At 49.1% G+C, this 24,436-nt stretch overlaps 1 protein-coding gene across 4 annotated transcripts; it reads right to left on the minus strand.

The window, feature by feature from the left end:
- Positions 1-67: 67 nt before the first annotated feature.
- On the minus strand, positions 68-22,306 carry NYX (nyctalopin). 4 transcript variants are annotated; one of them, XM_068916359.1, is made up of 6 exons: positions 22,284-22,306; positions 15,589-15,681; positions 14,227-14,476; positions 13,994-14,083; positions 13,731-13,806; positions 68-10,282 (listed from the first exon to the last, which is right to left on the minus strand). In XM_068916359.1, exons 5-6 carry the CDS (start codon positions 13,750-13,752, stop codon positions 8,886-8,888), a joined length of 1,419 nt encoding a protein of 472 aa, XP_068772460.1. In that variant the 5' UTR covers positions 13,753-13,806; positions 13,994-14,083; positions 14,227-14,476; positions 15,589-15,681; positions 22,284-22,306; the 3' UTR covers positions 68-8,885. The 4 variants fall into 4 exon arrangements, with proteins under 4 accessions (XP_068772460.1, XP_068772456.1, XP_068772453.1 ...); XM_068916355.1 differs by lacking the exon at positions 13,994-14,083; XM_068916352.1 differs by lacking the exon at positions 13,994-14,083 and having other exon boundaries at positions 68-13,158; positions 22,284-22,302.
- Positions 22,307-24,436: the final 2,130 nt, after the last annotated feature.

Consider the following 24,436-nt stretch of genomic DNA (forward strand, 5'->3'; position numbering starts at 1 on the left):
TCTCCTGAGTGTAAGAGTATATCATAAACCATGCAGAGCCAAGAGACCTTCATGAATTATAAGCCCATTTTCTCATAGTAACAAAAATCAATGTCTGCACAGGGCTACAGTATACACATCCTGTCTGTAGCTAATTACATTTCACAGGAAGACACATTTATATAAAGTTTCATATGACTGAGGTGAATGCAAGTTCCTTGTAATCTCCTAAGCGGGACTGTGTGCCTCCCTAGCCCGCCCTGGTTGGGGAGCAAAGCTAAAGCCCTGTGTCTGCAAATATGGAGCAGCCCTGTCTGTGAGTCACAGACAGTCTAAGCAAAACAAAAGTAAAAAAATAAAACTGTTACTCAAAAATTAATGCCCGCAATGCATGTCCCCTCAGCTACAGGCATGTCACAGCATAATCCCACCTCACTTGTGCAGAGCTAGAGCAAGCGCCTGTCAGATCCAGATCGCACTGCCTGTACGTCACTCACTGCCTGTCTTCTGCTGTCCCTCCTGCCACCAGCTCGTGCCCTGGACAGCCACGAGGGCTGGGAGCATCCAGGAGGTCGGTGAGGCACAAGGCCAAGGGGACACAAGCGGTGGTGCCTGTAAATGGCCTGGGAGCAGGGTGTTGGGAGCCGAGGGGAGCGAGCGATGACAGCAGCTGTATTTGGTGGAGGGAGGCTGGGAGGAGCAGAGGCTGGGGGGAGGCAAAGCCAGCTCTCAGCAGCGCAGGAGCCAGCCTGCGGAGCCGTGCCCAAGGGAGCCCTCACTACCACCCTCTGCCTGAGCCCTGGCGCAGCCCGTTGTGCAAATGTCAGTGGTCAGGAGCCAGGGAGAACGGGACCCACTCCCCATGACCTGCATCTCCTTCGGGCCACAGCGCAGCTCAGGGCTGTGCTAGGTTGACGAGACCACGCAACTGAGGCTTGCGTACAAGCGTTGTGTCCTTGCTCACAATTGCCCTCCTCATTTCTTATGAGACCTGGGCATAGCTTAATAACTTGACGCTGCTCTGGCTGAAGCCAGATAACTCTGCCAGTACTCTTATAGTATGCAGCCAGATCTGATCAGTTGTTGGACCAGATCCACTGTTGTGTTTCTTAAATTCAATTGTTAATATTTGGATTCTGAAAAAAGGGAACATCTGTCCCTGCACTTTGGCACCAGATCCATGCGAGCCTGAATAAATCACACAGTGCAAACCAGTAACTGAGTGCAATCTTTCTAATTTAGATTGTCCCACCATCAAAAGAATTATTAGATTTCCCTTTTTTTCATCCCCAATTTAAACCACTTATGGCCTACTTAACTCATAAAAGTTTAGGAAAGGATTTGGGCTCCTAACTGGCAAAAAGGAGGCAGTTGTTGTTTTTAGCTGGGACATTTTAATGAGCCTATTTGCATTACAGCCCTGCTGTAGCAGCACAATGAAGGCCGTGGCAAGCTTTAGCTTGGAACAGGAAGGAGCAGTTGCAGTGGGGGAAAGAGATGTTTTGAGGGGAGGAAGCTAGAAGAAAGGCAGCTTAAGCTAGCTTCATTGCAGACCTGTAGCCACATCCACAGGCTCCAGTCACAAGTTAGAACTCCCTTGTCTTAGATGCTGAACAAGCACAAAGTGAAATTAGTTCTTAAGCCAAAAAGCAAATCCGATGAGCATGCAAAGTAAACCATAGGATGGGTGAGTACAGCAAAGCTGTTGGCCAGTTGTAGGCCTTTTTAAAATGCCTCAGGATTCTTTGTAGGGAACGTAAAATTTATGCATATGTATAAATTAAGACTTTACTGTAAATCAATCTTTAAAAAAAAGAGGTGAAGAGAGAAGTGAAAAAAAAAAAAACAAAGGATGTGGTGAGGGTCAAGGATGAGAAAAACTGCATAAGTAATGAACTTTTCACATTCAAGGCTAAAACTAACCACAGAGTACAAGATCAGACTGGTTCGACTAACCACACGTGGGGTCACAAAATCAGGCTTAGGGTAAGATTTAGTCTGTCCGGAAATACCTATATGCCATATTTGTACTAGTTTTTATACTAGAGTCTAAAAAAATGGCTTTGCCCCAAGATAAAGATCTTCTGATGCTGGTCTTGCATCCATTTAGGTTCTGGCCTATAGGTGCTTCTTTGCAATGTAAAATCTAAAGCTTACACAAGACTTCATCCAACAGCTGGACACTTGTTTGTTAGTTTGTCTTGGCATAGTTTTGTCTTAGACCTTATGTATTTCCAGTATTAAGATTATTTATTTTGTTACACTTAAAAAAATTCATTATTACATTCATTTTTCTTTAAAGTAATATTTGTGCTGCTTTTTTTTCTTTTTTAATTCATGGCCTTCATTCTATGGTTAATGCTTTCTATAAAGCTCTTATCAAACCAGTCTTGTTTAAGTTCACCACAGCAAGTTCTTTGAACTCTGTAGGTCCCTACCACACAGCAGGGGCGGGGAGGGAGAGGGAATAAATACCATTCATGTTTGTGGAGCAAACCTCTTAGTGTAATCTTATCTTGACTCTCCAAAAGTGGGCATTTAGAAAGGTATGCTCGATGTAACTGGAATGCATTTTTCATTTTCCAAACTGATGCTGTCTTAAGAAGTTCACACTGGGGCAACAGTGACCATTACAGTCTACTTTCTTGCAAGGGTTCATATATTCCAAAAGAGGAATAGCAGTTTTCTGGAATAAGAAATTTTTTACTCAATTGGTTTGGTTCCTCTTAAATTTGTGATCACAAAAAATTTTCAAGGGAACGTTCATCAATTTCAATATTTAATTTTTTTAAAGGATAACAGCCCGACATGGTAAAGACAAGAATTAGCTAAATACATAACAACCCATTTTAAAAATTACAGTAAGATCCAGAATCTTAGTTGGCTAGCATGTTCTGCCATCATAGCAAAAGTTATCTTCGTTTACAGTGATTTTTCCTGCACTGAACTTGGCCTTTCTTTCCCAAGTAGAAAGATCCTATAAGACTCGACAAGATAAGCAAAATAGCTAATAGCTATATATCACAGGATATATACATTTAATATACATTTAAAGAAACAATACAAAGGACATAAAGCCAATGTTAATGTTAAGCATCCTAGTATGATCTCTAGGAATACAACATATAAACAGACACTATAGAATTCTGGGACCGAGAGATGATACACCAAATCAGGTCATTTCTTTTTTCTATTTACTTTGACCCCTTCTCCCTTCTAATGTAAGAGCATCTATTAGTGAGCATAAAAAAACTTGCAACAGTGAAGAGTATTGTATTAATAGGTATCGTATATTAAAACAAATTGCCTTCTCCCAGGAACTCAGACACCTCAGCCTGGGAACACTAGCTCTCAGAATGGCCTTTGGTCAGGAGGTACATCCTAACACCAGGCTACTCAGGTGAACATCCCACTCCCCTCCCCAGGCTACTCAGGTGAACATCCCACCCCGCTCCCTAAAGCAAAGGCCTAGCATCTCATGCTGAGGGCAGAACTGAAGAGGAAAGATCACTGTGGGTTTAGGCTAGCAAACCCATCACCCGCCCAGCTGGGGCTTTACTGAAGTAGTTCAGGGTTAATCCAAACAGACACGTGGTTGGCAGATGTTCAAGTGATGTTCCACCCCTTGCAGATTACAGGCAGTAAATGCAACCACAATGAATCAATTGGTCCAAAAATCAGAAAGTGTTTTTTTAAGGTTTCCTCCCAGCTCCTTCCCCATCTTCTGCCCAGAGGAAGTATTTCTACACCTGACCTGGGACAGGGGTTCCCATTCAGTGCAGGGCAGTGATTTTTGCCAACTGGGACACTACTGAAAGGATAGCACGAGTGAGAACTAGGACAATGTCCTCCCCCATACTCACAGAATCACATCACTTCAGCTGAAAGACGTCCAAATAAAAAACAATGATGAAATGTTCACCCCAGGACTGTCAGGCCTGTAGGGGTTTACCTACACCCGTGTAGGGAGCGCAGAACACCAGAGGATCTGAATGCAACCATGTCTTGTCGCTTTTATGCCCACGTTCTCCTGTCGGAGTAGCATCAGGGTGCATGGCAGATGTTGTGTCCCTGAGTAGGGATGAAGTGCTCCAGGTACTTCTAATGTCTCCTTTCTGCTGCTGCATGTGGATACGGATAACATGGGGGCAGGCAGACTGCAGTGCAACAGCCCTACTAGATCTACTCGTCCTTCAGCAGTCTTCAAACAATGCCAAAGAATGAGCTGATTGAGGCTTAAGGGACCTGAAGTCCTCTCTAGGCCTGGATCATGCTTCTCATTGCCTAGTCCCTCAAGCCTCTCCACCACAGTCTTCCTCAGAGCAGCTCTTCCAGCTCTGCAGCTCTCCGGCCTCAAGGGCAGCCTTGGCTCCCGCAGCACCACACCCTCCTTGAGCAGAAGCTGCTTCACAGCTCTACCTCAGCCCGTGGTCCAATAACATGAACATCCCAAAGCCAGCAGAAATTGATACTGGCATCAGAAGAGGCAGTTGCACCCGCTGTCCCCTTCCCTGGCTGTGGGAGCTTGACTCACTGCCACCCAGGCTCAACCCTCTCTTGACTGAGTTTAAATTGATTAGGCAGCTGGGCCCTGAGCAGAGGCAAGTGTGTGTTGCAGACCCTGCTCTAGCGGGGCACAGCACTGCTGAGCTCCAGAGGGCCACTCTGCCTCTGCAGAGGGGATGACTGATACGGACTAAGTGACAAGCAGGAAATCACAACAGAAATGGTCACCTGGGTTTGAGGAAGACCCCAAGGGTTCCCTTGTAAGGGGAGGTTTCTCTCAGTAAAGCTGGACTTAATCGACATTTCTGTGATGTTTTTGAAAGTATCTGCAAGCCAGAGCCAGGTTTTGCAAATACTGTTGATTCGTGAGGTGACTCTGAGCCATGGACTTTCTCAATTAACAGCAGCAGGTTTACCAGCTGGAGCAGTTTTGCAGCAGGACTCCAGCCCCAAAAAATAAAAAAGTCAAAGTACTCATGCAAAAGGCAGATTTCTAATGTCATTTGTTTTCTAATCAAGAAGTTCAAAACAAGGAAAAAAGTTGCAGTTATGTGTTGGGATCTACCCACATATTTAAGTAAGTGCTGCAGTGACACAAGCCCTTTGCTAAGACACAAGAAACAAGGATCGTGAAGAGCAAACTGGGCATTTCTAACCTAACGCAAGCTTTCCCAGCACTAAAAGTCATTTCAGACCTTTTGAAGTGACAATATTTTGCTGTCCTTTCCAGAAGGCTGCTGATCCAGGTAAGCACCCACAAAAGACAGTGCTCCTTACAGCAAGCTGAGCGAAGAGAGCTACGGGGAAGGCGCGACATGGAGGAAAGGGGAGAAAAGCAAGGGTAACGCGCACACTCACAGGCTTTTCCTGATCGAATTGGAGCGCTCCCATGCCAGAAGCCCTGCGCCGCTAGAAAGGCGCGTTGCTGATCTCTCAGCTCAGAAGTGAGAGCAGAGGCTTTCAGAGCAGGAGCAAATGAGGGCTGTCCCCATTACTGCGAGGAAGCAGAAAGCCCTTTATATGCAGCACGGTGCCAGCCACACAGTTTCTAGGCAGCCACAGCCGTATTACAGGAGCACAGGGAAAAGCTTTCTGGGGCAAGCACAGAGAGTGTTTGACTACATGAGACATTTATATTATCCAGGCCCAAGCTCACTGGCCTGCAATTACGCAGTTCTAGACCTGGTTTTCACACAGGGGAGTATTAGGTGCAGTCCCCTTGTCCTTCACCTCAGTGCTAAAACCTCTCAGCTGAAACCTACGTTTTGGGACATTTCACATTCAGATCTCATCTGCTATTCTTGCCATTTAAAAAAAAAAAAATAAAGACATATCTTTGAAGCCATAATTAATTTGAAAGCCACACTAACAATTACACAGTAAGAAAATCTTCAGCTTTAATATATTTCAGAGCAGAAATTGAAAGCGTGGGTTATAAAAACAATTCACTCACTAGGCATCCATACCTGTAGGAAGTGAAAAATAGCCATTTGTGCCCAAAGTCCTACCATCTATGTCAAAATTGTGTTGCTAAACCTTTCCTGACGGGATGAAATACTGCTTTTGTAAAGGCATCCTTAACATAATGCGGCTCTGCAGCATTTGGCTGGATCAGGTTTGGAAAACAGGCTTTTATAATACACAGATGTATTTAGCATTTAAGAAGATTAATAGATTCATAAATAGCCTGGGAATCCAAACTCATTGAATTTAGTGCATGGAACAGGTCAAATAAGCATTTATCAAACCATCTGGCATCTTTCTTCACTGGGGAAAAAATTGTGGTCCAGCTACAGAGAGCTGAGGAGCCATCACCACAAGGATTGTGTGACTTTCTAGTATTTAGCTTTCCTCTAAAAATTGCTAGGTGCTAATTACAGAGCAATAGACCTCCTTGGACAGAGCGTTACAGACCAAGCCAGGCTGCCCAAAGGAATATGTTATGAAGTCACTGGAGATACCGCTTCATGCTGGGAAAATCAGCAGGCACAGCCTGGTGGAAGAAAAGAGGCTTCAGCTTTTCACAGTCTTCAGCTCTGGAGTTTGAGGACGGCCCGGTTGTTTTGCATGAGTTTATGTTAGCTTTCACAACAGCTATTTACTGTGAGGGCTACGGGACAATCTGCGGTGGTGTTCACCTGACGTGCTAGGGCGGCCAGCACGGTTTGAGGCTGAGTGTAATAACTGCTGTACCCAACAGCTCTGGCCTGGCAGGCGTTACTAGACCCGACCCAAGGCACCTCGGCTGAATCGCTGAGCCCTTTTTTAAAAAGTTTGCTTATTTCCCTGATTCTCTCAGACCATCACAGATTTAAGCACACACAGAAGCTAAGAAAAGGTCTTTGCACATTGCATTGGTATATTACCCATTTTTCAGTGGTTCAGTGCCTGTCTTCAAATGTCCCGTCCTTGGTATGCGTCTGTGGGTGCTCAGCGGTGTGTGACGGGGGGCAGGGGCAGAGGCAAGGACAGCCGTTCAGTCAGCATTTTTAGCCCACGTGCTGCCCCGACCGCAGCAGCGCCTTTTGGTAAAGCGTGAGCCGGGGAGGGGAGGCTCACGTCCGCCCTTGCGGCTCTCAGGCCACGCGTCCGTGGCTGGGGTACAGGTTGCTCCTGCCGGGCAGCCAGGGACCTGCCCACAAGGGAATAACGCTGCGGGTTTAGATTAGGTGGTGGTCGCAGGCCGGCCTGCCGTAGGGCAGCGGCGGCATTTTTGTTCATCTTCTGCTGTGCTTTAGAAAAGACTGACGCCCGGCATTGCCAGACCATGGAAATTTGCAACATTTCCGGAGGTCATGTGCTGAACTGCTTATTTAAAAAAAAAAAAAAAACAAAGAGTGGGGAAAAAAGGGGTTTAGGGAAATGTTTGAAAGTTTCTTCTTAAATTGTTTCCGTTTTCCTTTTATTTCATGACATTTTAGCAGTAATAGAGGATTGTATATGTCATACGAGCACTCACACCACGTTATGTTAAGCCACGTATTTTGATTTAATGCAGTTGAAATATCACAAAAGTATGGACAAATGTCCATAAACAGTTATATTTTAAAGCAGTTGCTACTTAATACAGAGGTAAGCACTGTTAAATCAAAGTGTCTATGCCGTAATGAGACAGCCTGCCATTTGCTCTAGAATATAAAATAAGCATTCATGTGTACCCATTTGAGTAGCCTACAAAAGGAGTTCCAGAGTAATTCAGGGATCTTAAAATAAATGTTTTGTTTACCGCTGCACTAAGCAATTAATTTATTTTCAAGAGGAAAACATCAAATTGGTTTGTTAATGTGCTCTGTTACAGAAAAATGCGACTTTTTTCTGGCCGTAGCAGCAGCATTCATTAAAGATTTTAAAGCTATAACATATGAGATGCCACTAAAGAAAATGATGGCGTAGTTGGTTAGTATGGCATAACATGACATAACACATGGCATACATTGATAGGAGAAACACAAAATGACTTGGCCTATTTAGTACCACCTGGTCGCATTTGTCATCATCCTATTCTGCTACTGCTGTCATGCCATGAAATAATCTGCAAATAAAAACAATATATTCCTTGAAAACTATATATTGCTTGAAAAATAAAAACATACTTGAAACAGACTTTAATAAATAAACTATTAGATTTAAATAGCTTTTCCTTACAGAAGACTGTTTAACAAAAATTAATCTGTCTGGTTTTATCGCACCTGTGCCAGGATAGCAGTGCAAGGATAAAAAATCCCGTCAATGGTCACAGCCAAAACACTGTGCTCATCGCAGACTCTCTGACAATAGCCTGCAGTATTTTCCTCAGGCAGTATTTTCCTTTTCACTATGGCCAGTGCAGCAGCTGTGCATGTTGCCAGGAATAGGCCTGCTCCCCCTCACATGCTGGTGGAGATCAGGAATCACCCCGCTGTGTTACACCACCACCATGCAGCAGAGCAGGCCTCAGCGTGGGTGTCAGGATATAAGAAGAGGTCCAATTTTGCTGTTTTTTTTCTTGCTCTTATAAAGTCTAATGGGAATTCAGTCATGCATCCGCATGGAACTGGAACTGACCCAACGGGACAAATGTTGCCACATTGCTTTTAGTACAGGGTACCTTTTCAGGTCACTTCTGGGAGGGAAAATCACATGTCCCTAAGGTAATTCAACCTTATTGCTATTCTTTCATTGCTGATCTGCCATAAAGCTCTGCTTGTGCCCATGAGACCCTGAGAACACACGGCACAAGTTTCTGGCATCAAGAAGGTTGCAACTGAGTGGGGCCCAACCTGGTAGCAGGTCCAACCAACTCCCCGGGGAGCTCGGAGCCAGATACCCATCTGAGGCCCACAATGCAAACTGTTCCCTAACGACTACCTGTACAGGGACTAAAAGCTTAAGAAGGAGCCAAGTTCCAGGCAGCCCTTGGACTATTTACTCTGCAAAATAACCGCTGTAAAAAGTACTGGGAGGTGAAAAGAGGAGACAGCCTTGATTCTGTGTTCCCCCACCCCAGAAGAGACCCCATGGGTTAGTCCATCCGGCAGAGTGGTGTTACTGAACACTTCAGTGGTGTTTGCCACATGTTCGGAAAGGCCCATTTGGAGCAGGAGTTTCGAGATAAGGCTGTTGAACTTGCTCTCTGTGGTAGAGAAAGGCTCTCCACTTGGGGTTGGGCTGTAGAAAGTGACATTTAGCTCTACTGGGTCAAGACAGTAACCTTCTGGCGATCTGTCGTAGAGCACATCCGTCAGATCAATCCCCGCTACTGAGGAAGGGGAGGCACAGGGAATATCCCTGACGAGTCTGTAATTCTCCATCCACTCCTTCAGCCACTCAATGCGGCAGTCGCATTCCCAGGGGTTGCGAAAGAGGTACAGCCGCCCCAGAAAGTAGATGGGCTGGAAGACAGAAAAGGGCAGAGTCGTCAGGTTGTTGCTGTTCAAGTGCAAAGCGACCAAGCTGGTGAGGTTTTCGAAAGCCCCTTCCTCAATGTAGTTGATCCTGTTTCGATCCAGGTAGAGGACCTCCAGCTCCACCAGGTCCCGGAACCAGGTGTTAGAAACATTCCTGAGGAAATTCCCCCCGAGGTTGAGCATTTTCAGGCACCTCAGGCCATCGAAAGAGTTTTCTGGAAGCTCACCGATCAAGTTGTCATTCAGGTACAGATACTCCATCTTCTGGCAGGCCTGAAAAGCTCCCTCATGAACGACGTTTATCTTGTTGTCCTGCAGATTCAGGTATTTCAGCCTGGTCAGGCCTTGCAGAGAATTATAGGCCACCGCTTCGATCCTGTTTCTCTCCAGGTAAACGTGGGTCAAGTTCTCCATGCCCCTAATCGCACCTGGTATCCTTCGGAAGTTGTTCTGGAAACAGAAAAGCTCCTGCAGAGCAGGGAGATCAATGAAAATCCTGTCCGGGATATTGAAAAGGTTGCAGTGAGCTAGGTCCAGCTTGATGAGCCGTCTGAGGGCAGTGAAAGTCCGCGTGTGGAGATAGCGAATGTACTCGTTGTGAGCCATTCTCAGCTCGGTCAAGCTGGGCAGTCCCTTGAAAGCCCCCGGCGTAATGAAGGAGATATTATTGTGGCTGAGCGACAGGGATTTGAGGGAAGGCAAAGTACCAAAGGCCCTCTCAGAGAGGAACTTAATGCTGTTTTTATCCAAGTTGATAGAGGAGGCTTCACAAGGGAATTCACTAGGGATCTGCCCCAGACCAGCACGATCACAGAGGACGGAGCAGCTCCGCTCCTGGGTACACACACAGTTGGCCGGGCAGGATCGCACACAGGCCCACACCGCATGGACATGGGGGACGCAAAGGATAACTGCCAGAGAGGAAAGTGCCGTCCGCATGGCAAAAAGGTGGGAGGAAAGAAACAGCATGTTAGTAAATGTAATAATCATGACAGAAAGATTATGCTATCTTTACCTTTCTTCTCTCCAGACTAATTGTCAGCCTGTATTCATACGCATATGCTGACTGAGGAGTTCTTGTGAAAGATTCCTAGAAATCTTCCAGTGGGATTTTTAAGCCCTCTGAGAAGGTGTCAGATCCCTTTAGCTTCATCTCTTTTGAATTTCTCTCCCGAAGGGCAGCAGCCATCCACACTGCAGTGCCTCCATGACTGATGCATGCTGACAGGGACCAGGTTTGGCTGGGAGGGTTGGCAGAGATGCTCTGAAGGCCAGTAGTTGTAGATGGGTTGCAGTATTTCTAGGTGGAGAAAAGGGAAGGGCAGGATATGCTGCCCTGGCAGCTGGCAGGGGAGAATAGTTGCCTGGGGAAGATCAATATCTATGCTTCCTGCTTTTTTTTTCCGTTTTTCGTTCAGTCTAACATTTCTCCACCAGAGCCATTAGCAGGTGCAGCAATGTTAGGGGAACTATCAGCTGCTAAGGATGCAGTATGATATTTAAAAACATATTCCCACTGTGTTTTGGGTAGAAATGCATGAGGAAAGGCAAATTCAGGAATGTTTTGGGGATATTTTCTTCATGATTTCATTACAGGCAAGATGATACTCTGCATCTCCAGCAATGTTTTGCTAATTCTCAAGAAAGTCACCAAGGTATCTTATGCTAGATGGGAGCAACCACTCTGTGCTTTTATCAGCCTGATGTCCTGGAAGTGTGTGGCTGCTGTGGTTTCCTGACAAGTTAGTCCCAAGCAGGTGGATGCACAATAAAGAAGAGAAGGCAAAAGCTTTGACAAAGCCAAGAACAAAAAAAAACCTCAGTAGACATCAGCCTCCACAGAGAGGCATTTTTTGTGAAAAAGAAAAAGAAAGAAAAAAGCACAGGCAGCCAGACATCTGAGAAATAAATTTGTTAGAGAGCAAGAACTGAAAACAGATTTCATTTTGTAATTGCTCTCAAAGGTACCTCCTATCTGTCACTCACTGAAAAGGAAAGCCACAGCAGCAGGCTCTCCATGTAGTCGTTAGCAGGAAACAGTGGTATTGCTGCTGCATTATTTTTATGCTGCACTTCATTGGCTCTCACAGATGGCACAGTTCTGTTTTCTCTTTCAGCAGAATAGGGGATATCATCTTCACCAACAGCCACATGTATTTCAGCATTGCTGTGATCCTGTGATTTCTGCTGCGTGCTTGGCTAGCCCCAAGGCCCAGAAGTGCAAGGAGCAGCCTCTCCCCAGCAGTCCTGCTTACCATCTGCAAAGGGATGCTCCCAGCAGCTGCACTGGCTCTCCCCAGGCATTTGCAGTACAGCAGTTGCCCACGACAGCTCTATTCCTGATCCGCATTTTTAAAGACGTTGCAGCACTTTTTTTTGTAGAGTGAGGTGATGTGCTAGGAAGCATCAGTTTTGGCAAGTGACAGTCTTTTATTTTTGTAGCCCCTAAGGCTTTAATACGCAGATCAAACTACAATCTGAACCACAATTGCTCTACCCATTCCCCATCCTTTTTAAAGGCAACCTGCACGGTAGTGTATTTATGACTCTTTGCACTGGCTGTGGCTTCTGCATGCACTAGACTTGCAAAAGCAGCTGCTGGGCAGGCCCCCCCATTAGCATCATGTGAACCCAAGAGCCTCTCAGCACGGTTCATTTTGAACCATCCTGACCATTAAGTGTTGAAAAAGGTTTGAGATATGGGTGGAGGGAGCATCCCAGAAGGACTTCTAGTTATGGCCTCTTTATCGAAATTCAAGTCCCACTCTGTCGTGACTGGAGAATTAGCAAAGCGGTGATGCTTCAAGAATAAACAATAGTGAAGGACTCTGGGAGGGCAGAGGGATTTCATTTGGGTTGTCATTTTGTTCATCTGTGTGCTCTTCTCTCTTTTTCCTGAGCTCCTGTTTAACAGCCATGGCTAAAGAAAAGCTCCCTACATTCAGGGCCCTGGGGAGGCAGAAGGTGAGGATCCTGAGGACAAAACAGGGCACAAAGCTCTGGCCTCAGGAAGTCTTTCTTCATGCAGACCACTCAGGGAGCTGTCTTGTTTGCTCCCTTTCATATCATTCCTCTTTGCATGCAAACTGGGGCATATGTTGTTCTCGTTATGCAGTTACATAAACTGGGGTCCAGACAGATTAAGGTTTTGCCTGGTCTGAGATCCAGAGCTCTGACTGCGGGTGGCTGTCTAGAAATGACTGATGGAAATAGTGCTGCTGGAACAAGAGCCTTTGCATGAGTTCAGGGTGACATCCAGAGGGGCTTATGTGCACAGGCCACAGTGAGACTGTCCCGAGCTGGCTCAAAGTTTAGACCCATCTACCCCACCCTCAGTCGCATCTCTGGCTTCTAGAGCAGACTCCCTCTGGATGCTCTGTGGCAGCATGTGAGTGAGCAAGCTGCTAACAGATCCCTTCCTTCCCCTGCATGTTTGCTCTCTAATCACTCAATAACGGAAACATCTGAACCCAAGCCGTGTTCCAGCCTGTTCTCCTTAAACCTTAAAATTAAACTAAAACTTTTTTTTCATTATTTTTAATGCCAAGTCTGGGCCTACGCCTAGTGGCATTTCACAGCACAGGTTCTAGCTTTTTCTATTTGCAGGGATATCTCTTCACATTGCGCTCTACGTGGACTGTCCAACTAGAAGACATCCTCCAGGCAGCTCCAGGAGCTCAGTGGAGCCCCTCAGCCCCAGAGGCTCTGTGGTGTTCTCCCTCATTCTCTTGCAGAGGAAGTCTACCAAAGTCCTCCATCTGGACACCACCAGTCCTTGGGAGTGCTGCTGCTCAGAGTGCAGGAAAGAAAAGAAAAATGCCTCTCAGCTTGGTGCTGCTCAGCGGAAGGATGTTGGTCAGATCCCCTCTCTAAAATAAACTGGGAGAAGGAGTGCAGAAGTTTTCAATGTATCAGGTGAAAATAGCAGGAAGTATTCCCGTCTGTCCTTCCTTATTCCTTCCCCTTCCCAGAAAAGGATGTTCTTTGCTTTTAACAGTGTGGCAGACATGACAGCAGCTGGAACATGCCTCCAGCTCACTGACGCAAAGGGCTTGTGCTCAAATTAAGCATGTGGTTTTTTTTTAAAAAAAAAAAAAAAGGATGAAAACTCAGCAGTAAGATCCAAAATGTTAGCGAGATTAGGAAATGAACAGAATTCCACCAGGCATGGTTTTCCTTGCTCTTTTAAATAAAGCAGTAGTTGAGTATTTGCAAGGAAGAGTGAGAGAACAAAAAAAAAAACTGCTTTCAGAGTTTTTAGAAGGATAAAGGGACAATTCTCACAGTTATTGAGTATTTGACCTACACCTTTGAGAACAATCTGTCTACTGGGTAAAATAGAGTAAGAGTACTACTCACCATTTAAAATGATCGCAAACATTACCTTGATTATTCACTAGTGGCATTTCAGGTCGGGCAAGCAAACTTGAGGCATCTAAAAGCAGAAAGGAAGAACAGAGACAGGTTTCATCCTCTGTCATTTGCCTGCATCATTTTCCCATAACAGGGTCTATGTTAGAAAGGAAGATCAACACAAAAGGCTCTCTCCCATGTGGTTTCAAACTGATCGAGCCCCCAGCCCGCCACACCTTCCTATTAAATATCTTTCTTCCACGACTGACCTTTTCAGTGAGTCCTGCAGCTTTGTGCTATTCTTTTCCACCCGCTCGCCCGCCTCCTTCCCACCAGCTGTGCCGAGGGCACGTTCCTACCTGAGGTGGGGAAAGACCACCAACAGTCAGAGACTGGCCATTTCCCCAAGCAATAGGTGCTGCTACAGAGGAGCATAACCAGCTTAGTGTTGAACAACCAAAATTAAAATTCCCAACGGAAATCATCTAGATGCATTGCTTACCTCGCCTGGCAGTGGCTGTGTCCTCCCTGCTGCTCGGGAGCCTGCCGTTAGCCAGACAAGTCTGTCTCTGAAGCATTGGCATTTTTTTCTCACAAGCTATCATTTAATGGCAGGAAAATCCTCTGTATCAGAGGAGGATTAGCAGAAATGGAAGAACGTGCCCGTCCTTTAAAGCTCCAAAAGCAAAACACAGCTTGCAGGCAAACCAATCTGACTCTTTCTCCCCTCTGCCAATCTACTCTTCCGCCACCTTAAAAAAAAAAAAATAGTCATAAATTGGACTCGACTCCTGCCATTCAAAGAGCATTACTGAAAGTCATTACTCCAGTACCTGTTATATAATGGCAGGGGGAGAGTGCAGCCTGAATGTGATTATATGTGGGGCAAGCACAGACTTATGGTTTCAGTTAACTGAGCTCTCCAGACCGACCCAGCTTAGGACCCTCTGCCCACCCGCGTGCTTTCGCAGCCGCCTTGAGGCCCAGCGTGGATCACGCACGGCTCACAGGAAACCAGTGTGATTTGCTTTGCTGGGAGCCGCTCCTAAATGACACTGGTGGATGCCCAAGCCGTGCAAGTGGCAGACCCCAGCCACACTGGGAGGAGGCCCGGCAAACGCGGCGCGATGGGTGGTATGCGTGGTCCTGCTAACAACGGGCTCTGCCCTGCCTGCGAGCGTTTTGCTTGCGATGCGCTAGCCGGTGCATGGAAATCGTAAGGGCGGGTTCTGTACGTAGCGAAATTTTAGTGTTCAGGATGTGAATTGTTATTTAAAGCTTTTTCTGACACAATGATGATGGTTTCTTTGGAGAGTGGAGCTGAATAAGTGAGCTATCTCAGCCTCCCATGCCTTAGTTAATTACAATCACCGTGTCAGAGGGAAAAATTAGCTCTGCTCTTTGTTTCTAAATGAATTAAGCTGCTTTTTTCAGGAAATGAAATACCCGATTAATTTATGCTTGAGACAGCAGGACAGATTTCACTGGGATCCAGCCTCCTGCCGCTCGGCTCTTCCTGCAAATTAAAGCACCCAGCTGCATCAGTTTTATTTTGTGTTGGCTTTGCCTCAGTCTTAAGGCGCCTGGCTGGCACCTCGGGAAACGTGTGTGCATTTAGCCAGTGTCGAACGTGGCTGGTGCTGGGGGGGGGGGGTGGGCTGGAGGGAAAAGATTTGACCCACGCAGCGCTGCACGAGCAGCCAGGTCCCAGAGACTTGGGAATAGCGGGGAAACGCAGCTCCTCCGTTTTCAAATGAAAAAAAAAATCACTAGCTTGTGAAGAAAGAATTGGGGGGGGCAGGTGGGACAGGTGGGGCGCAGAAGGAGGCACCGTTCCCTTCTTTCTCCCCAGCGTTTACCATACCACTACTGCAGTGGGAACGGCAAGCCCATCTCTGCCCAGGTGCCGACGCGAGGCAGCCGAGGTGCTGAGGCAGCGGCTCAGTGCGAAGGGTACCTGGGGCACAGGGACAACTTGGTGTGCGATCAGTCAGCCGTTCCCCAGGGACTAGACCTACTGCTTGATTTGCAAAGTTTTACATGTATAGATTTACAGTTGTATATAGCTATGTGCATATACATACATACATATGCATATATATACACACACACACACATATATAAAAAAATTTGCTCATCAAAACCAACAAGGAAGGGCTGTTCTGCACCAAGGCACCAGATTTCTGCCCAGACTTTTGGGCTCTCCTGTGCCTCACTGCTCTCCTTCCATAGGGGATGGGCCACGAAGGACCACTGCGGACCAGAAAATCATCTGCAACGTGGCCTCCTCCAGAGAGGCAGCTCGAGACACATGGCAAAAAAAACCGCAGCTCCCAAGCTTTGCTCTGCAGGAGGCAGCAGCTCTCTGGGCTGCCTCGCGCGCCCCTAAGCCAGCTGGCGAGACGCACAGAGACCCCCTGGAGAAAAGGAGGGCGCTGGGGCCCTCCACTACCTCCAGCAGAAGGGTCTGCGAGGGTTGTTGAACGGAGGGGGGAAGAGCCCACGGCGGATGTCTTGCACCTCAGCAGCTGGGCTGGGGGGCGGGGGGGGAACGGCAGCGGCAGGCACATATGGCAAAACAAGTGGGGCTGAAGCGGTCAATAACGTTGCCGAAACAGGCTTCCGCGCCAGCCATCCGCCCTTCAGCTGGAGGAAGGCTGGTAGCGCCTCTCCGCCAGCGGCTGCTGCGGGCGGCCTGGCTGCAGACGAGCGCAGACATCATTAGCTCCCGCAGGAGCGTCACGGCAGGTGCTTCTGGCAGCGGCGCTGGCCGCAGCGTCCCACGTGCGTGGCTTGTGCATGGCCGCAGTTGGCCGGGGCGGGGGGGAAGCGGGTTGAGCCTGACCTTGTGCTTTTTCTGCTCTGGCCAGAGGAAGCAGGACACGAGTTGCCCTGCAGTAGGTGGTTGCCCTCAAGCCGTGCTGTCAGGCCAGGAGCTCCTACTGGCAGGAGCCTACACACGCACATCCAGACCACAGCGCTGGGAAGCTGCAACCGTGGGAAGCTGCAACCGTCTCAGCGCCTTCGGGTGGAAAAGTGGCCGAGGTGGCGAGGGGAGGGCTGAGGTCACAGCTTCTGGGAAACTCTTCTGCTGCTGCTGGCAGCCGGCCCGCGGCGAGCATCGCTCCACGGGCAGGGCGCTGCCGGAGCACCCAGCTCACCAGCCAGGCATCCCCCCTGCACCCCCCCCCAAAAAAAACCACCTCTGCCAGCTCTTGCAACAGCCGACTGTTTTCCCGGACAGCCTCAAAATGGCATGACAATGTGAGAAGGAGGCCTGATGGGAAGTTTCTAGTCTTCTTAGGTTAAAAAACAAACAAACAACAACAACAAAACAAAAAACTTACTTAAATACCAGAAGGTAAATAAGAGAGGCTTCGATTTATTTTTAAAAGAAACAAAGCTAGGCTTTAAACCACACTGCAGCGTTTTTCAGAGCATGACTCACAGCCAGCTAATGCTCGGGTTGAAAACCCTGCAGGCAGGAAGCGCTGGGCAGGCCCTTGTGGCTGCTGCTCCGAAAGCAGGCGCCCAAGTTACATCCCTCGCCTTAACCCGGCTTCTGGGGTAAGGAGCCGAGGGCAGCTCCTTGCTCTAGAAACAAGCCCCGGCACGATTTAGAGCACCCAGCTTCTTGCACTGGTTTTCACGGGGCCCGTCTGAGCTCCGCGGCGGAGGCGGCCGCGCTGAACACGCCGACACTCATTTGGCTAGATCCCAAGCGCAGCGTGTCCGGCCGCCTCCAGCCAAATGTGCTTCCTTAAGGCAGTGGAGCTGCTTGCCTGACTGTGGTGGTTTAACATCTTTGCTCCAGTGGGATTTCTTTTTTCCATGCTCACATTCATGGGACTAATGCATGGGTGTGAGGTCCCTGCGCTACAGACATCGTCATCCTCTCCACCCACTCACCCCGAGCTAGCCACAGTCCTGTGTTTCCTGAGCTTCTGTAATAGCAGCTACAGCTGCTACGGCTTGGTGCATACTTCCCTCTTCTCACGGCAGCAGCTGTATAGCGCATCTGACCCTTTCCTGTGCACATAATCGCTGTGGTGACCTTTAAAGAAAGTAAAATATTTGCCTCAGCATTTCTTGCCTGGGTTCCCAACGCTGGTTTTGTCCCCTGGGCCCCGAGTTGTGTGCAAAGTTACCTAACTTGTGCACAGAGCTGCAGACAGCATATGTTTCGGTCTGGTATAAAGACACATATTATAATTCTGTGTGGTGGGGGCTGCTGTGCTTCAAATGGACAGAACAGATCAGTACAGTAGTTTTGGGTTTGGCAAAACTAGTAGGGATTTTTTTATTATTATTATTTTTTAATTTTTTTAGAAAGCCATCAGTGCAGCTTGTTATTGGGCACACTGGGGAATCAGGCAGGTCCTGGCCCAGAAGGTCAAGGCTGGGGTTGGAGGGGGGGAATTTCAGGACCAAAGAGCATCCCCGAAGGGCTCTGCTAGAAGCTATGCGCTGGACACTTCAACTGTAGCTACCTTGGCATCATGCGGTAGTCATGTCCTCAGTCGTTTAAGGCAAGACAGGAGCCTAACCAATGTCCTAAACAACCTGAGACACAGCTGGTAGCCAGGTCAGGTCACTGAGCGCAATGGTAATGGGATTAGAAATGCCTCTGTGTGCGAGGCAGCTGCCCTCACCTGCAGCTTCCGAGGATATGTGAGATGTGATTGCAGCACAGCCTTTCCTCCAGAAATAAATAGTGCTGATGCACGTTCAATAGTTGCTGCTTACAGGCCTTGCAGAAATAGCTGAAGAATCAACCAAGCCCTCAAGTGAGCAACAAGGAATTAAGAAAGACCTGCTCCCTTGCTCAGGAGAGTGGGTGTCTTTTCTTCTGCAGGCTGGTCTTCATTCTTAGCAGCACCAACTCGCAGGCCCCCAGTTTCTGTTCAGGCATTGAGCTCCAGGGGACCCTGGCTAGGTGCTGCACTCACTGGCTGAGATTCGTGTCCGGGCACAAGCAGCGCTTGCCTGGGTCACCGCTTCCCGTGATAGACCCTATCGACAGCCCCAGCTCTGCCCGTCATGGTCAGACCTTGTGGGACTTGCTAACCAGCCAGAGACATCCCTGCCTGCCACGCTTTCTTAAAACCCCAGTTTATTTGCAGAAGTGCTATTACTCCTTCAAAGACACCCGAGAGCATGCTGGGCAAGAAGCACCTGGGGCTGCTGTGGGCTGCCCCAGCACTTTGCACGACAGTGGGGCCGCAGCAGCTGTGGCTGCAGCCTGGGGAAGAGCTGGGTTCCTAAAGAAAAAAGTTGGGTGCCTGCATTTGAATTCTTCAAAAACAAATTCCTCTCACCTTGAAGACCAGCTCAGCTTTTTTGGCACTTACTTCCCATTAGCAGCCTCTGCTAAGTGGCTGAATTTGTGCGGCTGGATGTATGCAAACCTAAGTCTTGGTCAGATGCCTGGCAAGCTGTGACAGCTCATTACACGGTTTTTTGATCGCTGTGCAGGCCCAGGTTTCGGTGCTGTGCACTGCAGCCTCACAGCCCCTTCAAACCATACCAGCAACAGCCACCACTTTCCCTTTCATGGCGAGTTGTGTCCCCAGGTCATCTCACCCCGCGGCGGCGCAAGCGTTCACGCAGCTCAGCCATGAGCTGTGATGGTGACCTGATCTAGGTGAAAAACAATTATTTTTTTTTGCTGCTGGGTTGCTTTTCCTGCACTGGGACAATTTCCCCAGCTGGGTTGGTTGCAGAGCTGCGTGACCGAGGAAGGCGGCAGCAGGCGCAGGAGCTGCGGGGCAGCCGGCGGGGGGCAAGTCTGCCCTCGTGCTGCTGCAGCCGCAGAGTGGCCAGGATGCCAGCTGCCCAGGAGGGTGCCGCCAGGCAGAGACAACAGCCGTGTCCCTCCTTGCTGACTGGGCTCAGCCACGGGAAGGGATTCCTGGGGCGATGCCCATCCCAGGACCCCAGCTCCTTCCCTCACCCCAGGTTTAGGGGAGAGGAGAGAAGGAGGGAGCGGAAACAGGTCTAAGAGACAGAAAGGTCTAAGAGAGGTCTAAGAGACAGAAAGAGATCAAACCAGAGGACCCCTGCAGCCACGTGAGTCAGGTAAAGCCCTCGTATTTGAAATCCCAGTCCAAGGGCCCTTTGGTGGCCTCCCCTCCCTCCTTGGATGTTAAGTCAACTCAGAGGGACCTCAGCCCGTCCTTGCACCAGCAAGTCCCAGAAAAACCTGCTAAGTGCCAGTGAACGAGATTTGCTTATTTCCCCGCCTGCCTGGACTCCAGTAGAGGCAGAGCCGCCCGACAGATGACTGCTGCTGTAACGAGAGCACGGGCCATGCTGGGTTATGCTGCGATGCCCAAACCCACCCTGAGTGCGGAGGAGCCTGGTGGCCGCCTCGCCACAGAGCTCAGCTGGCAGCAGATGACCTGAAGGGGTAACGCCAGGGGACCATCTTCACCCGCCTCTTTCTCTTGGTTCACTGACTTCACTTCCTTAACCTCCCCTCGGGCATGCCTCCCTTTGCGTAGCTGCTGTCCTGTGCCTTGCTCTTGGCTGCAAGTGGCTTTTTGGGGGCTACTTCTTGCCAAGCGCTGCTGCCGGCCTCCTCGTCTCATCCCTGCCTCAGGGGTCAGGCTATGAAAAAGGTCTTTTGCCTCAGCTGCAAAGGCAGCGCGTGGTAAACCACAGGCTAGTTTTTCCTTCAGTCGAGCCAGGCTTCTGCCTAAGGCCCAGTTGAAGTTATAAGTAGACGTTCTCTGGCTTGGCAAGAGAGGACGCCCCCCCCCCCCCCCATTTAGCCCATGGAAAGCAGACAGATGAAGAGCGTTTCTTATCCCAGGGGTAGAGCCTCGCTCCATCCCCGCCAGTGCAAACCCTCCCATTGCAGGTGTGAGACCAGAGCCCGCTCCACGAGCGTCTGGGATCAGCTCACGGGTCTCCCCCAGCACATCTCGCTGATGCGGTCTCACATCTCACTAATGCTAATCAAATCCTAAATTTCTCAACGGGAAAGGAAAAATGAAAGGCTGGCTCTGCAGTGAGCGGCTGGGCACACACCTGAGAACGAAGTTCCCACTGCCCGTAGCAATAAATATATACAGATGCAGTGCTGGGGAAAAAAAAAAAAAAACTTTGAGATTATTGGGAGACTCCCACAACTCTCAAAGCTGCCTTGGGGAGGGAGGGGGAAATCTAGGTTCAGATTTGTGTTAACTCTGGCTGAAGGGGACCATGAGCTTACATCTCCCACATCTGTGCTGTAACTCTTGGCCTCTACTACAGTTTTTTTCCTAAAGCTGGCTGGCCTTGCTCAAGCCCCTAATTCCAGGGATGACTCGCTGGTAGTGAAGCTTTCCTTTTCACTGGTCTTTCTCCAAGGGGCGAGGGAGCCCTGCTCTCGTTTCTCCCTTTGCTGGCTTAATGTGCGGCTGCACCGTACTTGGCGCGCGGCACTGGGAAGCCCGGGAGGGTCTGAGCTAATGCAAGTCCTCTGCGAGAAACGGGGAAGCTGCTCAGCCCCAGCCTTTTGGCATCTGCAGGGTCGTTCCTAATCCTGCATAATAAGTGGAGAGCCGCTTTTCTCCTACTCGCGCGTCGTGCTGTGCTTTCTGCAGGCTGCCGTCCAAGGCAGCGGTTGCTTTCAGTTCCTTTTTGCCTAATGGAAATACCATGCCGTACAGGCACAAAGGGCAAGGACATATCCTAGCGAGCGCCGCTTCTTCTGCCTGAGCAGCTAGCGAGTCCATTAATCTTAATAAAGCTACTTCCATGACTAGATATGGGCAACACTCAAGGAACTTGAACACAGCACTGCAAACACCTTTTCAAATAGTCTTTCTGCAAGAAACACACATCACGCAAGACATTGGTCAAGCCAGGCCTCTCCGGGCAGTGTATTTATCTCCTGGTGCTTGGTCTCTCCCACCTTCACGCCAGGATCAGTGCCACTTTTCCTCCATCGCACAGTGTCAACTTTCTGGGCAGGTTCATCGCTTACCTGACCCCACGTAACTTCGACACCCGTTCGGAGCCTGCTCTGTAATCAGCTCAGTTACTTGGTGTGGATGAACACAACCCTCTGGGTCTCCTGGATCGAGGGCTCTGCAGGGCTAAGACTACACTGCAATGTGATTTTGCACTACCTGCAATGGTAATTTCCCCGCCTGACTCATGCTTCTGAAATCCAAGCAACACTAAGCACGCCATAGTGCACAGCAGCCGTTCTTGCCTGTCAACAGATGATAAAAATATAATTCTGTTGCCTATCAAAGATGCTGGCAGATACAGAAGAAGCCAATCATCAAACCACAAATAAACTTGAATAACATAACAATCAGCATACTAAACAGAAGGTTAGAGCAGTATATACTTAGAGGTGATCTGGAAAATTTATGAAATGATTTTATCATGCCTTCCTGAGCACATATTCAACATGGAAACACGTTCACTGAACACGCAGACCCAGATCAGTTAAAAGACTTGGCTGCAAACACAAGTAAGAGAACTTACTGTACAAAACTGTTCGTTATGGCTGAGTCCCCCTTCCAACTAACACGTGTTACGGTACAAATTACCCTGTCCTACCTCTCACTGGTTCCCCCTCTAGCAAAGGAAACGGGCTAAGAAAGTCTCCAGGGCTCCTTCCCGCAGCTGCATAAGCGAAAGCTTTCTGAAACGACCCAGCCCACAGAAACTGCCTGTGTCGAACCACTGAGAAAGGATGCGTCATGGCTAAGGGGCACAGAAGCTCATGGAGACCGAAGGCCAAGAGCACGAATCTCCAGTGAAGACGCCAGCATTGCTCCAGGGCGTACTGGAGGGGAAATGGTGCAGCCCCCCCCCCAGGAGCCGCTTGTGCAGCTGAGGGTGGCGGTGGGCCATGGTGCTTTTCCCAGGCCCAGGCAGGGTTCGTCCGCAACGGGTTTAGATACTCCAGCTAAAGTAATGCAGCTCCTCGGACGCTCACAACCTGACAGATGCACAGTTTTGCAGTGGTCGAAAGAAGATTAAGGCTATCAGCGTTTGGGGGAGGGAGAGTCTTCGTGCCTGTATAAGCCTTGGCATGGCCACTGTGGCAGAGGTGTAACACAGCTCACGTTGCTATTACCTTTCATAGGAGAATAAGGCACATCCATTAATATAAGCATACTTAATGTAAGCACACTCTGTTTGCCACTCTTTCCCTGCCTGAGATTTTTATGGGCAGCTGATTGATAGCTGCTCCATGCCAACCTTGGGTTGTTGAGCCAAAAAGCCCACGTAGCCACGCTGTGGACAAATACAGCAAATCCCCCCCACTAAGGGTTATATCAGTGCATCACAGAAGTACAGCACTTCTGCTCATACAAAAGACTGCTTCCTGCCAGCTGTAGGAGACTATGGCACCTGAGGGAGAAGAGGTGCAACAGCTTCTTCTGAGGCTTGCGTCAACAGTGACCAGACGAAATAAACTCCTGTGCAGCAAGGCAAATGCTACACTCTTGGATGAGGGCTGAGCCGATTCCCAAGCCTAGCAACAGGCAACTGGGAGGCAAAGCTCCCCTCCCACCAGCTCGACAGCAGCAAGGCTGCAGCCTGCAAAATGGCTTAACCATGTCTACGCTACGCTGCAGTCCGCCGCGCGATGCTGCGCAGGCTGCGCTGGGTTGGCATGAGCCTGCAGAAGGGTGAGGGAAACCCTGGCTGCGTTTGCCAGGGGAGCTGGGTTAGCAACACCTGTGCTCTAGCAACAAGTGCACTTGTGCTTGTTTGCGTTACTGTGCCTGACTGGAGTCATAAAGGAGAGCAGGGAACATCTGTGTACGGTGGGAAAGGAAAAATAAATGAAGAGGTAAACGGCATGGGTACCAGGCAAGGGGATGCGAAGAAGCGGCAGAAATGTATTGATCAAGCCGAGCTGTAGGAAATGCAAAGCCAGGCAACATTAAAAATAAATCACATCAGAGCTCTGCACGACACTGCAGTCTTAAAAAAATAATAATAAACGTTCTACCCCGGATTTCTTACTTATGCTTACTATTTCCTTTTGATTTAGGCAGAGCATTCGAGCCTCTCCTCGGTGCCTTGTGGCTTGGTGCTGGGTTTTAGCACACTTAGCACGTGGAAGGAAGGCAGGAAAGGGTCCACCCGAAAACCCCACGATGGTAGGGTCAAACCAGCAGCGAGGAAGCAGCAGCCGTGGGGCCCGGGGCACCTTGGCCGGCTCCCTGGAGGGACGCACACGCACCACGTACCCCTGGCTCCACGCATGGCTCTGCCTCTGGGTTGCCTGCTGCTGCTTTCCCCCGCTCCGTACCTACCTGCAGAGCCACCTCCTCCACCCCACCTGCTCCAGAGGTGCTGCAAGACCCCCCAAAGCACCTCCACCCGCTGCCTCCTGGACACGCGGCAATCCTTCACGGCAGCTTTCAGGCTCCTTCGGCAGCAGCCTGGGTGCTCCTATCTGAGCACTGTGGGCTCACGGATATACAGAAACTCCCTTTCAAGTGCACAGGGAAACTTTGCTGCTTGGGGCTGCTGCTGTGATTTCTTAGCAGTGCAATTTAAAAGTTGCAGAACAAAGAGTAGATCGTGGGAGTGATGAATTAAGGCACCGAACTCAGACCTCCTCAGTCCGTTACCCTAGGTAGAGGCTCAGTAGGTAACTTTGACGGAGCTCAAGCATGGGATCTGAGGGACTCTTCCAGGGCTACAAGTTGGCCCTTGCGGGCTGCATGTTGCCTGTGGGCCTCTAGCCC

Source organism: Struthio camelus, chromosome 1 (assembly GCF_040807025.1).
Source record: "Struthio camelus isolate bStrCam1 chromosome 1, bStrCam1.hap1, whole genome shotgun sequence".
In the NCBI taxonomy this organism is placed as follows: Eukaryota; Metazoa; Chordata; class Aves; order Struthioniformes; family Struthionidae; genus Struthio; species Struthio camelus.

What these genes read in the sequence shown, in the direction of transcription:
- NYX (XM_068916352.1), bottom strand. Translation starts at nt 10,361, where the DNA reads ATGATTATTACATTTACTAACATGCTGTTTCTTTCCTCCCACCTTTTT.